This window comes from Lagopus muta, chromosome 11 (assembly GCF_023343835.1).
Source record: "Lagopus muta isolate bLagMut1 chromosome 11, bLagMut1 primary, whole genome shotgun sequence".
NCBI classification, from domain to species: domain Eukaryota; kingdom Metazoa; phylum Chordata; class Aves; order Galliformes; family Phasianidae; genus Lagopus; species Lagopus muta.
This window is the reverse complement of record NC_064443.1, coordinates 7,586,763-7,603,326: the sequence shown is the minus strand read 5'-3', so window position 1 is coordinate 7,603,326 and position 16,564 is coordinate 7,586,763. Positions and strand designations below refer to the sequence as shown.

At 34.2% G+C, this 16,564-nt stretch overlaps 2 protein-coding genes across 10 annotated transcripts in view; one reads left to right on the top strand and one right to left on the bottom strand.

Annotated features, from left to right (window-relative positions):
- The window catches only part of CACNA2D3 (calcium voltage-gated channel auxiliary subunit alpha2delta 3), a 466,111-nt gene that overhangs the window by 64,151 nt on the left and 385,396 nt on the right, over positions 1-16,564 (bottom strand). The window lies entirely within an intron of this gene.
- Positions 1,238-9,441, top strand: LRTM1 (leucine rich repeats and transmembrane domains 1). The gene is made up of 3 exons (XM_048957974.1): positions 1,238-1,790; positions 3,212-3,808; positions 6,585-9,441. The coding sequence occupies exons 1-3, from the start codon at positions 1,784-1,786 to the stop codon at positions 7,016-7,018; spliced, it is 1,038 nt and encodes a 345-aa protein (XP_048813931.1). The 5' UTR covers positions 1,238-1,783; the 3' UTR covers positions 7,019-9,441.

Genomic DNA, 16,564 nt, shown 5'->3' with positions numbered 1-16,564 from the left:
GTGTCGATGTTCATGTGAGTTAAAGGCAATAGACCTACCATTCACAGCAATAATCCTAATATCTTTGAGATGAATACTCACATCTATTTACAGAATGCCACTTGTTCCACATCCTTTGTCACCATTTCACAATACTCATTGTTTCTTTCGGTACTCTGAAAAGTCTCAGAATCAATTCAGCAAAGCATGCTATAATCATTACTGTTCTATATACAGTTGCCTTTACAGTAGCACATCAAATCTCTTCCTCAAACCAAGAAAAGGCGATTAAAGATGCCCATTGCAGAGGATGAGAGTGGATTGAGAGACAGAGGAGACATGAAGGACTGAGAGGAATGGAGAACCAATGTGATAAAAACAAACAAACACACAAACAAAACACTGACCAGGGAGGCATATGAGATGAGTAGCGTGAAAAAAATAAAAAAAAGCATGTAAGGGATAAGGCTAGGAACACAAAGGCTGATCTGGGAGTTAGAGACAGGACTAAGGCTGCTGGAAAGTAGCAGACATGAGAGCTGTTTGGAGATGCTTTCCTGGAAACATGTAAGTCTCAGCTTGACAAGGACATGGGTAACCTCATGTAAGGCTTTGCTTTCAACAACAGTTTGGACCAGATGTTTTCTAAATGTCCTTTTCAACCTCCACTTGCATACAATTCCCTCTATTCTGCAGTAGAAAATGAGTATTGTTAGACTTTCTCAAAATCACATAAAAGAAGAATTTGGACCAAAGTTAGCATGCTACATGTCAGAACTGTCCTGAAAGCTTTTGATTGCACTACTTCCCCACTAAAAAGAAAGGTAATGGATGATAGAGTGATGATATGATCATGAAAGACTCTGTTATACTAGATCGTTAATTCCTTGAAACACCTTTGAGTTATTTCATAGTCACAAGTCATTAATCCTTTTTGGTTGTTGTTGTTGTAGCTGATACAGTATGAATGAGTAGTAGTATGAAGGAGGCAAATCAAAGCACTGTAAGAACACATTCCTTTTTTTTTTCAAATAATGTTTGGAAATAAATTTCTTCAGTATTTTTGGTGTCCATTGCCATTTTTATAGAATGAGACACCAGTTCTGTGTTCCCATGCAAGAAAAGCCTGTCAGCACAACTAATGGATGTCAGATGAATAAGCTTAGAAGAGCAAACAAGTGCACTGTCAAAACCATATCATCAACCCACATGACTATTCCTGGCAATATTACACACTCCACTGCCTCCAGTCACAGCTCAGGATAATCAGAATCTTTGTTCAGAGTCATCTGATCTTGCAAAAATTGACACAGCATAGCTAATAATCCACCACAATTCAGAAACTACAGTGGATTTTAAAAGGCAGCTTTATTTTCCTGCCTTCCATGTGAGGCAGATTAAATAATCAAAAAGACGGGGCTATCAGGTCATGATTTGTATGTTACAGCTGTCCAGTTAGAGTTGACAGACACTCTCTGCATGGCCTGCTGACAGATTAAAAGAAGCAGGGTAAGACTCTGAGAGCCAGAAATGGACGTTGAGGGAAAAAAAGATTGTGATAAAGAAAAAAAAAACAAAGGCTGATGGATTAACTCACTAGAAATTGTAGCACTTCTACTCAAGCCAAGGATACAATCTCAAAACAAAAAAACTAAAAACAACACCACAAAAATAAAACAAGCAGAAGAAATTGGATGAGCATGTTACAGTTTTGAAGGAGGAACCAGAATCAAGTGTACATTTACTGTTCTACCTCAGAAAACTGGACTGAGTCTTCTTCAAGGTGGGAAACAAGCAAAGCAGAATGACAGGTGAGATACTGATGCATTCAGACTAATAATGAGGCTATTCTGTTCTTTAGGCATTTCCTTGACTCATGTTTATTTTTAATGCCATGTTGGAAGCTGTATGTCAGTTTCTGAAACCAACTGTTGCAGAACAATGTAATGAACTGAATGTAATGCTTAACCTATTTACAAGTATGCTTTCTTGTTTTTTTTCTAATGAATTTTACAATATAGAATTCAAGGATGGCAGGGGATTATTTATAATTTTAATGTGAATGCAATTTCATTTTACAGGGAAAATTAATGAGGAATTTATCAGTTAAACTGCACCCTCAAAGTTAAACTTTCATTCATATTTTCATGTATATGTTTTTTATATTCAATGTTTTAATCACATATTTGTTCCTTCCACATGGTATTCCCTATTACTAATTAATATTTGATCTTTGTAAGCCAATGTATCCTTTAATTTCCAAAGGTTTCAAGTAGTAACTGACCAAAATATTTTTCATTCTGAAATAGCAAGTAGTAAAAATGGTTTGAGGTGTCTCAAAACCAACGTGAAAAAAGAATTTATCACTGACTCTCTTTATTCAGAGAAACTCACATCACTTAACATCATTCGATTATTTATTTTAACTTCATGCTTTGCATAAAATTGCACGTTCCTATACAATGGAAGATCACTAGCAATACGTGAAAGAAAAATGATATTTTTTTCAGTTAGGGCTGACCTGAATATCAGGGAACAGATGATAATTATAAATGATAAATACTAAATAGTGTTAAGTACTCCTGTGACCTCATTTATCTTTATAATAGTTTCTTGACAAATGTTTGCTGAGAGAGTAGAAACGTGTATCTATGAGAAGTACAGCTGGAATCCAAGTAATTGTAAACATAGACATTTTAAAGAACAAATATAAAGGTTGCTGAAAAAGTACTGTTAACTGTTTTTTATGGAAATGCCTTTAAAGCTTGTCACTCTTTTGATAGTACGTTAACTTAATTCTTTTTAGGTAGTAAAACTTTAAAAATAAAAATTAAAATGACTCTTCTGACATAAGATAGCTAAAAGTTATTACTACTGCACACAGAGGAACATTACAATTTAGTAATTTTAGAAACTTCACACAATTCCCTTCAATTACTTCTTTGCTGATAGCAAAACCTCCTGAAAGCGATTTACTTAAAGCCATGAGCACTACTTCACTTAAAGATGCTGGGAGCACTTATTTCACTCCATTGTATAAAAATATTTCAATAATATCTGTGATTTATTCATGCACTGTTAAAATTATGAATTATATTTATGCTATCTACATTATGGCTTATGAATGTACTGTATATGCTTTTTTTTTTTTGTTATCGACTTCTGTACTGTCAAAAGACAAATATTTTATAATAATTTCAAAGCATTATTGCTGCTTTCATTTGTGGTACAGGTAACTGGCTTCTGGTGCTGAGCATTGTCTTCACAGCACACACAGCTCACGGGTGTCCTCAAAAATGCCTATGCCATATGGCTTCAAAGACCACAGACTGCAAGAATAGAGGTTTTACTGAAATTCCTGCGCACTTACCACCTGAAACTCAGATACTGCTGTTGCAGAATAATCGCATTTGGAGAATCAACCAAAATGCATTCACTGGAACACCACTGCTGAAAATCTTAGACTTGTCTAATAATTCTCTCTCAAGTTTTGCACCAGGTGCTTTACAAAAATTACGGTACCTACAGGTTCTAAACCTAACTAGAAATTTGATTCATTATATAGAAAACAAGACCTTCAGTTTCCTCCCACACCTCAAAGAACTGGACTTGTCATCCAACAGCATTGTACGTTTGCCTGAGACTTTTGGAAACAGCACAGGGAATATTACATTACTGTCAGTGAAGCACAACAAGCTTCAGAAAATGGAAAGAGTTCTGCTGGAGTCACTTCCAAACCTGAAAGTTGTTCTTTTCAAGGATAATCCCTGGCTATGTAATTGCAATGTCTTTGGCCTGAAACTGTGGTTGGAGAGTTTTTTATACAGAGGTAAGGAATTATCCTTATTACATACGATGCACATGAGAACACAACCTTCCAAATGCAGCTAACTGATCTTCACTACTATAGTGTACCAATTTTCCTCCTGCATCATGCTATCAAATAAACATACTAAAATACATTCCTATGCATAGCCCAGAATATAGGTGTGCTCATAATTACAGGTGGTCCACTAGAATCCTAGAGGATCATTTACACTGAGAGAGACTACAGTCTGCATACATATATTCTAGAAATACATGTCTGTAGTGAATGTATATATACATATATATATATACACATCCATATCTGTATCTACATATAAAACAAGCATAACTTGAGCGCATGTACTTGTCTTAATACTACCAAAATGCTTTTGCTAGAAACCAACCTAACATCCAGAAGCTTTTTACCTGATGCATGAGACTAAGCATCAACACAGGTATCAGTACCAATTTAGAGAACTTGGGATTCTAATTTCTCTTCAAATTACAACTTGGTATTTCCTTATAAGAATACTTACCTAAAAATGTGTTTCATCTTATAGAAGCCTATTCTTGTCTGATATTACTTTCTAATTTGCTGTAGTACTAAATTTACTAGTAAAATCCTGATTGATATATGGAATACCACCACCTGAGAAATTTTATATGTAAAGCAGTTTCATATTTTGTTCACGCTTGCTTTCAAATATGTTCTAGAGTTATGCTTTATAAAAAAGAACATGATCTAATTCTACGTATTTAAGAATTTGTTTTGCTTCCAGAGCTCCGAGAAACTTTACAATATTAAAAAAAAGAAAACAAGCTTTTATCATCCCAAAGTATTTCATTCATATCCATTTTACTTACAATGAATGCAGGAAAGACTTTAAGCACTAAAGCAAATTTCTTTCTCCAGGAGTTATGTTCAGACTCTCAAAATTCAAAACTGCTCTGCAATTTACTTTTCTCTAAATCAAGCTTTGATGCTTGAACGTGATGAACTATCTATACCTGAAGGTAACATGGAACATGAGAAGACAGTCCATGTTGCCTGTGATGTACTGCCATCTCCAAGCATCAGAAGTCTGCAGGCTAGTTGGAAAACTATACAGTCAACACAGGGACATAGAAAAAGTCTTCTAGGAGATAAAACCACTTCCAGAAATAATGTTTTAGAATAGACAAAAGCCTAAACTCCTCTCATCTTAATCTTAATATTTTGGGTGATAAAACATTACACTGTCCCGGGGCTTAAAGTTGCATTATGCAGGAACTGTTTCCTGAAAGAAATTTCAGCGTGAGTTTTCAGCAGGACAACCTACTATACTCATCTCTATCTTGGAATATCCTCAATATTTTTGGTGAAGTAGACTCCAGATTTTCATCTGAGTCCATTTTTATTCACTACTTCCTCAAATAAAATCTTTTAAGGATAAAAATTTCTGTGCCTTGATTTAACTAAAAGGTGGATTATTTCAGAGAAGAGGGCAAAAATTCAACTAACTTGATTAAGTTAAACTTTTTAAATATGTAAACATTGGTTTTGGCCTTGTTGACTCCTCAGCACACCATACTCCTAAGGATGTGATGTATGGCCTAATTAGAACTCTGAAAGCAACTCCCTGTGTGTGTTGCTCTACATGCTTAGGAACAACGGTGTGATTTACCAAGACTGAGGCTTCCTACTTCATTTCCCGTTTATACTAAAAACATACTTTGAGAGGCTGCAGAAGCTGGCTGTGAGCAATTATGAAGTTTACCACTTGAACAAGTAATAGATTGATTAATCTTAACTTCTTTAGAACTCTGAATATTTTCTTACCACAAACCTTGAAAACATTGTTCATGTACTCAACTTACTATACTTTATTTCATTATAACTAACGCATGATGTCAGAAGAATGATTATTTCACGGGTTATTTCAATATATGTTATTTCAAAATATGTTTACTAATATATTAATTTCTTTTTTTTTAATTTAGAAAAAGAAGTAATAATACAAATTTGAAAGCAATGAATTTGCTGTTAGCAATATCTCTTATTTTTATCTATGACATTTCTTGCTCACATTTACTTGACTGCTGCTCTTTACTTTTGCATTTGTAACAATTTCTGATGAAAGTTATTACTTGCAAATAATTTCTTCTACGATTGTTAAAGTGCAATATTCTTACCTTTGATCTAACTGGAAAAAGAGAGAATCATAGAGAAGTTCAGGTTGGAAAAGACCTTCAAGAACATCAAGTCCAATCACAACCTAACCATACTACCTTAACTCTAGCAATTCACTGCTAAATCATGTCCCTGAGCACCACATCCAAATGGTTTTTAAACACATTCAGGGATGGTGACCCAACTGCCTCCCTGGGGAGCCTATTCCAGTGCTTAATAACCCTTTTTGTAAAGAAGTCTTTTCTGATAGCCAACTAAACTCACACTGGTGCAACTTGAGGCCATTTACCCTCATCCTATCACCTGTCACCAGTTAGAAGAGACCAATCCCACTCTTACTGCAACCACCTTTCAGGTATTTGAAGAAAGCAATGTCTCCCCTCAGCCTCCTCTTCCCCAGACGAAACAGCCCTAGTTCAATCAGTCACTCCTCCTAAGGCATATTCTCCAAGCCCTTCACCTGCCTTGTTGCCCTTTTTCTAGATATAGTTGGACACCTTTAAAGGTATAAAGTCAACACTGACTATAAATGTACCTTGAGTATCTGTAAACTCTACGTGAAGAGAATTCAGAAATCACAAAATATTAAGATCATAATCTGTTGGGTTTCTTTAATTTTTCTTTTCAGGAGGAATAAGTGATGGCATCATCTGTGCAACACCAGGGATTCGGAAGGGCAAGGACCTCCTCAAAGTTCCTTATGAACTGTTTGGGGCGTGCCCACTTACGACAGTTCACACTCATCTGGCCACCACTCATCACCACAGCTTTGAGCACAGGAGTTCTCTGAAGCACTCTCACCACAACGAACACGGGGAAAACAGCAGGCTAAGTTGTGAACCCAAACCAAAGCCGAGGCCTGTTAATTTGCGTCATGCAATTGCCACTGTAGTAATAACTGGAGTTGTCTGTGGAATTGTGTGTCTAATGATGTTGGCAGCTGCTGTTTATGGTTGTGCCTATGCTGCAATTACTGCTAAATACCACAGAGAACATTTGGCCCCTGCAAGACAGCATGGGACTCCTGAGGAAAAAGAGCCATTTGATAGCTCCTTGGCTTGAGTTACTTTTGTCTCTGGTTTCTTGAAAATAAAGAGCCCTTACCTCAGTTTAAAAGCTTGGAACCTAAATAGGTTTAATAGTTATGACTGCTTTTATTTTCTTTTTCACATTAAAGAAATTCTCTGTGTGTATATACATATACATATATATATATATATATGTTCCATACATATGTTCCTTGAACTATACATTAAGGTATATTTATGTAGCAGGATGCAACTTATTGCATATATCCGTACTTATATTTTGCTTTATATATTCTGAAGCCAAAATGTAAGGCTGAATGTGTAACAGAATGAAATTTTAACACAGTTATTTCCAAGTATTCCATTCTTCACTCCGAGCTTTTGATGTAATATTAGTACAATATACGAATAATGGTGTGCCTACACTTAGCACTCAACATGAGAGATTTTTGCAAAGAAAAACATAAATGATGAGAGTTTAAGATCTTAAAATATCTGGTATGTATTCAGAAATATAATTTATAATCAGTTTTAGAACTGGCCGGACTATACACTGATAACTTACAAAATTGTTGCAATGTTTCCAAATACTATTTCCCACCTCCTAATTTGCCCCCATTAAGGAGTTTAGAAAATAGGAAATAGCTTGTTAACATTTCATCTTTAAAGTACTTGCAAGGAAGAAGAAAGAGAGCTGAGAAATCATAGGAGGAGGAAGTAATGCTACACTATGTTTCAGGCTCTGAGATAAGCATGCACTGCATATAAGAAGAGACACTACCTGTTATCCAGTGGGATACATGCTTGCTAAAGACGTTTCCGAAACTCCTAAATTCAAGATCCACACAACCTCAGGACTACGGATGAAGTCCTGATCAGTGTGCTGCCCTTCAGTAAGGAGGATCACCTAGCTGCATGTTGGCACATTTTCAAAGAGAAAACATCCAGCTGAATTAATTCAAGGGTCTGCCCTTTTTGCAGCTCTGTTCAGAGGATACCAGAGCAAAAACCACAGTAACCAATTTAAAACACAAAGAATACTTTGAATGTGCAGTAGTATTTTTCAAATAATTTGTAGAAATTATAGTCTCAAAACAACCAAAGTGATCAGCTACTTCATCTACCTTTTCTGAGACTAGATTGAGTAACGTCCAGTCTATTTGTGGCAAATGTTTGTCCAAGGTGTTTTTAAACCTTTACAATGACATGGATTAACACTCTGCCTAGGAAGTGGATGCAGCAATCGACTTTGCTTGTAGTCTGCAGATTTTTTCTTAGTATCTGCCCTAAACCTGCTTTGCTAAAAATATTGCTAGTGTATTTTAATGGCCAGAAGACTTGAGGACAGCAGCTGTCTCTCCAATAAGAATAAAACAAAGCTGTGCCATGGCATTCAGAGACCTCTGATCTTCTTTCAACAGACAGATTCACAGACCAAGTCTTATTAGAGCAACTTCAGCCCCAACTGAATAATGAGCTGTATGGCAGAAGTCATATAACCCTTGCTCTTATCTACTTAGTAATAATTGAAACGTAAATTTTAAAGCTCAATCCTGCATCTGCAGTTACTTTCATGTCCAGGAGAAATTAAGCATCTCAGTTTTAATGTAAATCCAGCACACAATGAAAACAATCAATTGCTTTCTTTTTTTTTTTTTTTTTTTTTTTTTTTTTTTTTTTGTGGATAGCATTACTACACCCTTGACATTATAGTTAGTCTGTTTTGTACTAAATAAATCAAGCTGTTTCAAAATTTCCTATAAGAACACATCTTTCAAACACTTTTTCTCCTGCAATCTCTGGAACCTTTTCAGTTTTTCTACATTTTTTTTTTTTTAATGTGGTGCTTTGGGCCAGGTATATTACTACAGCTGAGACATTATCAGCACGGAATCTGAGAATATTTATATTCAGGCTCTTTAAATCTGATCTCTTGATGATGTAATTCCAAAGTGAATGTGCTTCTCTTTTTTTTTTTTTTTTTTCAGTTGATATATTTTCTGAAGTTTAATGAACAATCTGTTTTCAGAGCAAAGTCATTCTAGTGTGGAGATCAACATTTATTACTCTTTTTATCAATTTAGCGGGATATTATTTTTCAAAGGAAAACATAACTTTTCAGATAGAGAAATAACTCAGGGAAGTATTTTACTGCCTATGAGCCAAAAAATTAGTTCAGAGCCAAGCCAAATAACAGTGCTTTCCTATGGTGACCACCTGAAATGAGTACACTTGCATTCATATGGCAGATCCTAAAATGAAAGCTAATAAACCTCTGACCTCCATGGAGATTGCAGCCACAGTGTTTTTAACACCAATGCAACTCCCATTACAAATAAGTTTACACCTCTGACGTATTCAAACAAAGGAAGGATTCAATATTTCCCTGCCAGAAATAACCAGAACATCTTTGACTTTAAAAAATATTCTTATTAACAAAAACCTTTTAGGTTTTTCTTAAGAAATAAATAAATAAAATAAAATAAATAAAAAGAAAATTAAAAAAAAAAAAAAAAGGAAAAGTGAGAGGAAGAGGCAATGAAGGGCACAACAACATTTAAAGGAAGACTTTCCAAGTCAAATTTAAAATCCTTTGGGGATTTTTATGCACAAATAAGGTTGTGAATTGATATGGAGTTCGGCCAGAAAGCAAAGTATTTTGTATTTCTGTTTGTTCACTCCGCTGTGGGAGTACAGCAAGCCAATCCATGCAGAACCTGATTTATACTTTCAAAATAAATGTTCTTTAATAATAATAATAATAATAGTAATAATAGTAATAATAATAATAATAATAATAATAAAACCACCCAAGAAATGTCTCATTTAACTTTGGCAAGACTATATAAATCTACAACTGTCTGCAGTTATCAAATTCCAATTATTTATGCAAAAAACAAAGAGAAACATATTGAATTAATTGCTTGAATTAATCAATGTAAAAATATTTATTTTTCAGTAGAAGAAACAAACTAAAAAATAGATATAAAGGTGCAATTTTGTTGCCTATAACAAATTGTCCATAACGACTGTTGACTGTAACGTAGTAGACGGGATCTAGGGATTCCCCACAGAAGCATCCTTAATTTGTGAAGCTTAGCAGTGGACATCTGCTGCTGAAATAAGTTGTCTGCACAGCTTTATATTTCAGATAAAGGTTGCTGAGAAAGCTTTGTTATTTTTCCAGCAATCTAGTAAGTGGTATTATGGTAAGCACAGTATTTTTTTTTTTTCTAATCTTCTTTCAGCAAAATAAAATTAAAAAAAAAAAATCAGGATACATTATTTGCCACAGTATTTGCAAAGGTAAAGAAAATATATTGTTTTATTCCTGAATATTATATAGAGATTAACAATATTACTATGTTTTCAGAAAAGCTGGCCTTCTGAAATGTCAATTTAGAAGAGTTTAGAAATTACAATATGGTAATGTTCTTTACAGGAATTGTCCTTAGAAACTACATCAAAAGAAATAAAGCTTAAATTGAAACATATTTGTTTGCCATATGTGCCTTTCCATTCAAAACTTGCAAAAAAAAATAAGTCTTCCCACGTCCTACCAAAATCAGGATCACTCTTCTTGAATATCAAAGTAGAGTTGAATGACATTACACATAGCTTATCATTAACAGCATTAACAACAAGCAACCAACTGTTGCCTACTAATAACCATTTATCTTTGCTGGCCCAAAGACAAAGATGTGCAGGTTTTAGTTAAGCTTACAGAAAGCATGCTGAATTTTACAACTTTGATCTTTGAACGTGGTTGAAAAGTGTCACAGTAATAACAATCACAAAAGGTCTCAATACTTCCTGGGCTTATATCATCTGAAATGTGACTGTACACTCCCCAGATGAGACAGGCAGCAACATCAGTCATCTGGATATGGCAGTAAGCCACAACAGGGGAGAAGGAGTAGGAACTGGAAATCCATAATAAACAAACCAGTGAAAGGCACAGTTGTCTCTGATTACTGAGGGATACCACATAGTTTTACGGCTGTATACAATATAGGTATGAATTTTTATGCAAGATTACCATCTCAGTTCAAGACAAAACAAACACACAGTAAAACTGCTAATGTTTTCAAATATTTTTACAGTGGGAAACGGATTAATTGATCCCCAGTACTTAAATTGGATTTAATGAATTCATATACTACGTAACGGCATAGAATCATTCAAAGTGCTTTTGGGTTTCATCTTTGTGCTGTGTTATTTGATTTTTTTAAAAGTACCTGACGTCTTTTCTGCTGTGTCATACTACAATCAAGGATTTATTGTGCCAGAAGAATTATTCAGAATTATTTAGAATCAGATTGCTTTAGATCACAAGATTCATTCTTCTACTTAAGCTCAAAATCGAATGAACAAACAAACCCCAAAAGCAAAGGAAAAGTGCAGAAGTGAAGAATGCTCTGTGGAATTTACTCTGTCCTGTTATACAGGTTGGGAAATTGATCTAATTCATCCACCAGAGAACTGCTAAGGAGAGCCCAAGAATTAAACAGAGTTTACATTCTGGAGCAAATACTAGCAAAGAAACATCTTAAAGAGCCATGTTATTTGATTAATCCAAATACTAATTCTGTGCAGTAAAATTACTTGAGAACAAATAGAAATGAATGCAAATATGTGAATTCTGAGTATACCATCTAACTTTAGATTCACTGCTCGGGTGGTGGTGAGAAGCAGAATCTGACTACTTGTTCTGAAGCACTCAGTAGGGCACTCTGCATGTCTTCATGCATTACCTACAGAGTACATTTCCTAAGCAAGTCATGGCTTTTATCCTGAGTCCATCAGTTATTTAATGCTAGACTGTACAAATACACATTCCAATTTTCCTGAAGCTGAAAACACTAGTCTATAGACTAATATTACATTTATGAGTACACAGATAATATTCAAAATGAACAAGAAACTCCAGAAAAAAAATAAAATAGTGGTTTTCCACCAAAGCATGCAAAGCATTTTGAGGGATTTACTAAACACTACTGCTGAATATAATCTTCTGTGGCTTACAATGTGGAGTAAAGATTAAGTAAATCACTGTCTTGCCTGACAAGGAAAACATCTATTTTAGAACGATTCAACAATTTGGTTGGTGTGTCATTCTGATGACATATTCATTTTCCCTTAAGCCTTCATACTAAAAAGCAGTTTTATGGATTGTGCCATAAATTTTAAGGACTGTGTATGACAGTGACATTTGCACGCATGTTTTTAATATAGCAATACCAAAGCAATTCACGTAGCAAAAAGGGGGAAAAAAAATGCAAGCAGAACTGAGAGGTTTAAAATAGATACAATTCTGTTGTGCTGTTGAAACAATAGATGACTTAACTATTTGTGAGACATTTACAATACCTGCCACTCCTAGAAATAAAAGTAGTTCAAGCTAGTTTTAATTAAATTAATGGGAGTCACTTCTTCAAAACATGTGCTGGATCTTGCTCAAAGAGAGATGTGCATACGAACTTCATTCTAATTCATGGAAAAAAAAAATAATAAAAATCCTAAATAGAATTTCAAAGTAGCATTTATACGATTGCTAACACACCAGAAAGAGGATGAAGATCATAAGTTTTGTCATTTAAAGGCAGCTAGTCTCCCATACAATACTCACATTTTCCTCCATAAAAATATAAAAAGATGTTGCTTGCTTAGAGCCTACATAACTAAGTCTCAGTTACTGGAAAACTGGTATGCTTCCTGATTCTCCTTTCAAACTGCTGTACTGCAGAAGCTGATTCAAAGAGAAAGATGAAAAAAACCTGAAGTGTGACCAGCCTAAAACAGACATACTTGTATTTTAAGAGTAATGTGAGAGTTTAGGTCATTCTTTTTTTTTTTCCTCAAGGCACGGATTGAAATAGCTTAAACAGCAGGATTTTCAGGGTCACTTTACTGTGGCATTCAAAATCACATGTCATTTTTAACAAATTAGTGCTGAAAGAAAGTATGATAAAAATTTCACTTATTTTATGGATGGGGAAACAAAAAGGAGGACCTAAATTTTCAAATCGTATCATTCAAAATATCTGAAGAAATTTATCATCTCGTTTGGGAATATTAAACACAGAATAAAATAATTTCCTGTTTGGAGACAAAAACTTTGGGCTCTAGAAAGAATCCAATCTGAATAGTTAAATACTGGAAAGCAAAATGAGCCTAGTTTTACCTTGGCCAATCTATTTACTGGTGTAAAACGTAATATTCTATGTTTGCATAGTAAGGATTTCTGGTAAAATTATTTAAAAATCTGTATTTAAATATAAAAAATACTATATTTAAATATAAGTATTTAAAAAACTGATGATTCTGATAGTGATGATGACAGAGTGAGTATCCACAGAGGAGAAGACCTCCTCCTAATTACAAAGAACTGCTTCAGATATATTTTTACAAATATACTCTGATGTAATTTTAAATGTAAGTGATATATAAACATTAAGTAACAGGTATGATCTGCTTTTTAAGCAGAAATCAGCAGCACAATTTTAAAAGCTATTCCCTCCATTCATGTAAGCTGAATCAAATTTCTTCCTAATAAATGTTTTCTCTGATAAATTATTTCTATTGGTCTCACAGCATCACTTTGTGGCAGAAAACAAGGGAGTAGTCTGTTGGCTACTTTTGCATCATGTACCATGGAACTGAATGCACTTGAGATGTATTTGAAGGACAGCTTCACCAGAACTTTATGTATCACATACCTAAAGATAGACAAGACTTTAAGTAAAAATACAAATTGTCATTATTAAAAAGTATCTCCTATTTTCTTCTTATCTTTTAAGTGCTTCCCAGCAGAAAATTACGGCCATGAGAAAAAAAAAAAAGAAAAAAAAAAAAAAAAAAAAAAAAAAGGGCCATCTTTAATCATCCTGAAAAGTAACAGCAAATATATTCTCTTGAAAGGACTACATGTAAAGCACAACTACTGTTCAAGATGTTAATGATTGGCAGAATCACTAAAATAGATTTTCAGTCAATGAGACACTGACAGTGGCTGAACTTTGGGTCATCTGTACAACGAATTCATGTATATAACCAGTCTATATCTTTAGAAATTGATTTTTAACAAAATTATGATAATGAAACCATCACTTTTCTTGGTTCAAAAAGGAACTAAAAACAAACGTACAGATTGTACAAGTTCTATGTTGCATTCACATAGGTGCCCTCAGGCATTTGGAAGTAGATGATCACATCAAGAATGTGAACTAAATTTGGTCGTCATGCAATATCAAAGAATACAAAACCCTTGTGCTGAATGCTATCAACATTTCACATAGACATACTACTTTTCAAATGAACGTCGGAAGATTTAATTCAGTCAATTTTCTCCATTTATAATAACTAGATTGAGAAATCCCATATAGACTGCTGCTACCTTGGCCACTAAAAGCAACATTGCCTTTATATAGCTTCTAATATTACATTCCAACACTGGAGACTGTTGAGGTTCAGCTAGAGAAGATTTATTAAAACCTTGTCTAGACCCTGCTTTGGACATGAAAGGTTGGACCAGGTGATCTCTGAGGTCTATTCCAGCCTGGTCTTCTCTAGGGTAATTCTACAACTTTTGGATCTTGGAAGAACAAAACAAAATTTTACCATCTGTTGTTCTCCTTAGCTTTGTAATGTGGGCAGTATGAAGAAACTGATCATTATAATGTAAATTAAATACAGGAAGCATGATAACAGAGAATACTAAGACAAAAAAATTTGAGCATAAACATGGTTTAAATGCAAAAAAACCTGCTTTGCTTGTCTCTCCTGCAAGTAAATTGGACTCTGTGCAAAGAGTAATAAGCATGCTGTTACCTCAAATACATTAAAGACTTATCTCCTTTCACACTTGCCATAGAAACTTGCACTCGGGAAAAAAGAAAAACGTCAGAGAAAAACGAAACGAAAAGACAAAACAAACAAAAGAGACAGGAGGGATTTTAGAAAACAAATCACTTCAAGTTTCCTGTAGTAAGTCTGGAGACTCACTAACACTAGGAATTAGTGCCTCCATTACAGGATTGAGTTGTCCTACTTCCAATGAGCCTTATCTAAATTTGCATATTGTTATAACTGCTCATTACCTACAAGTATAGAATCAAACAAAAACGATTAAGAAAACATGGTTGCAGAATGTGCAGAAAGGGCTAGTTTTCTTCTTTTTTCCTCCATTCTTGTGGGCAGTTCTAACTCACATTTCCATTTTATAGCAATGCTCTATTTTCTCTTTGCCTGTCTTAAACTCTTGTAGTTATCTGCAATAAACAATATTCTGGCACAGCTTTACTTTCAGTCAAACCCCTCTTGGGAACACAGTGATTTTTATATGAAATGTGCATATCAGGCTTCTGCTTTCTGTAATCCACTTAGACCAAATGGGAATGAGAAATACTTAGTTCACACAAATTAAAATGAGATATTTTAGCCAAATCTAAACCTGAATGTAAGCATTTGAAAATATATCCTACTTCAGTCTCTCAAGTCTGGCAAACAAAACCTTCAAACTTTGACCGTTTACCTCTGCTACAGCTTCTGTCCTAGACACATTTGCTTAAAAGGACCAATGTCGACCCTATAATCAAATCTAAAATTTGGGCCAGACACTGGGTACTTTGTTGAGAGTTGTTGATGGAAAAAAAATACAAATGTCAAAGTACACTTATGATCTTCATCCGAAAGAGGACAAAAATAATGCATGTACTTATTTGTCTCGTACTGGCTGTGGCTGACTGATACTTTCATGCAAAATGGTTTATATAGATCTTAAAAGGACCTTCACTCCTAATGAAAAACATATAAGGGAGAAGTAAAAAAAATCTATATGAGAAGAATAGGATCTTGTTTCATGTGGTAGCTACCTAATTTTCTCTAAAATGGCTTGATTTCTGGAAAAAGCCATGAAGTTTCTTTAATTTAATTCCCACTTCAGGTTCAGTAACAGTAAATATGTTGAGAAAACTGAGCAGTAAAAGCATCTGAAAATAAGTGAGCAATGTCCAACAATTAAAAATTAATACATTTTTCAATTTGTATGTTTTATGTCTAATCTACAGTTGCCAAACTTCACTTTTTAGTCTTTAGGATTATAATTTTAGCATTATATTCCAATAGGCTATTATATATAATTTATCTATCTAATATAATGCTTAAGATTATAATTTAATAGATTATAATCTTGGCTGATTGATAAATGGTAGAGTTTTGTTTTCCAGTTAATATTTTATGGTCTAATCACAACTTGCATAACCTAAGCAAACTGATTACTTCACAGTATTTATTACAGAATAGGATTTTCAAACCTGAGGATTCTGTGGAATCCTTACACAACAGACAGTCATTACTTACATCTCCTTTTGCTTAATCTAAGATATTCTGTTTTATGATGTAGTAGAATACAAGAATCTATGATTCTGTTTTATGATTATGTGGAATTGCATCCACAAAAAAATGCTTATTGTTATTTCTATTAAACTCCATTGCTCATGGAGACCTTGGATAGTCAATTAATAAAAGATCAGGTTTTTAGGCAGGGGAATCATTAAGTGTTCTCTACATTAAGGGATTC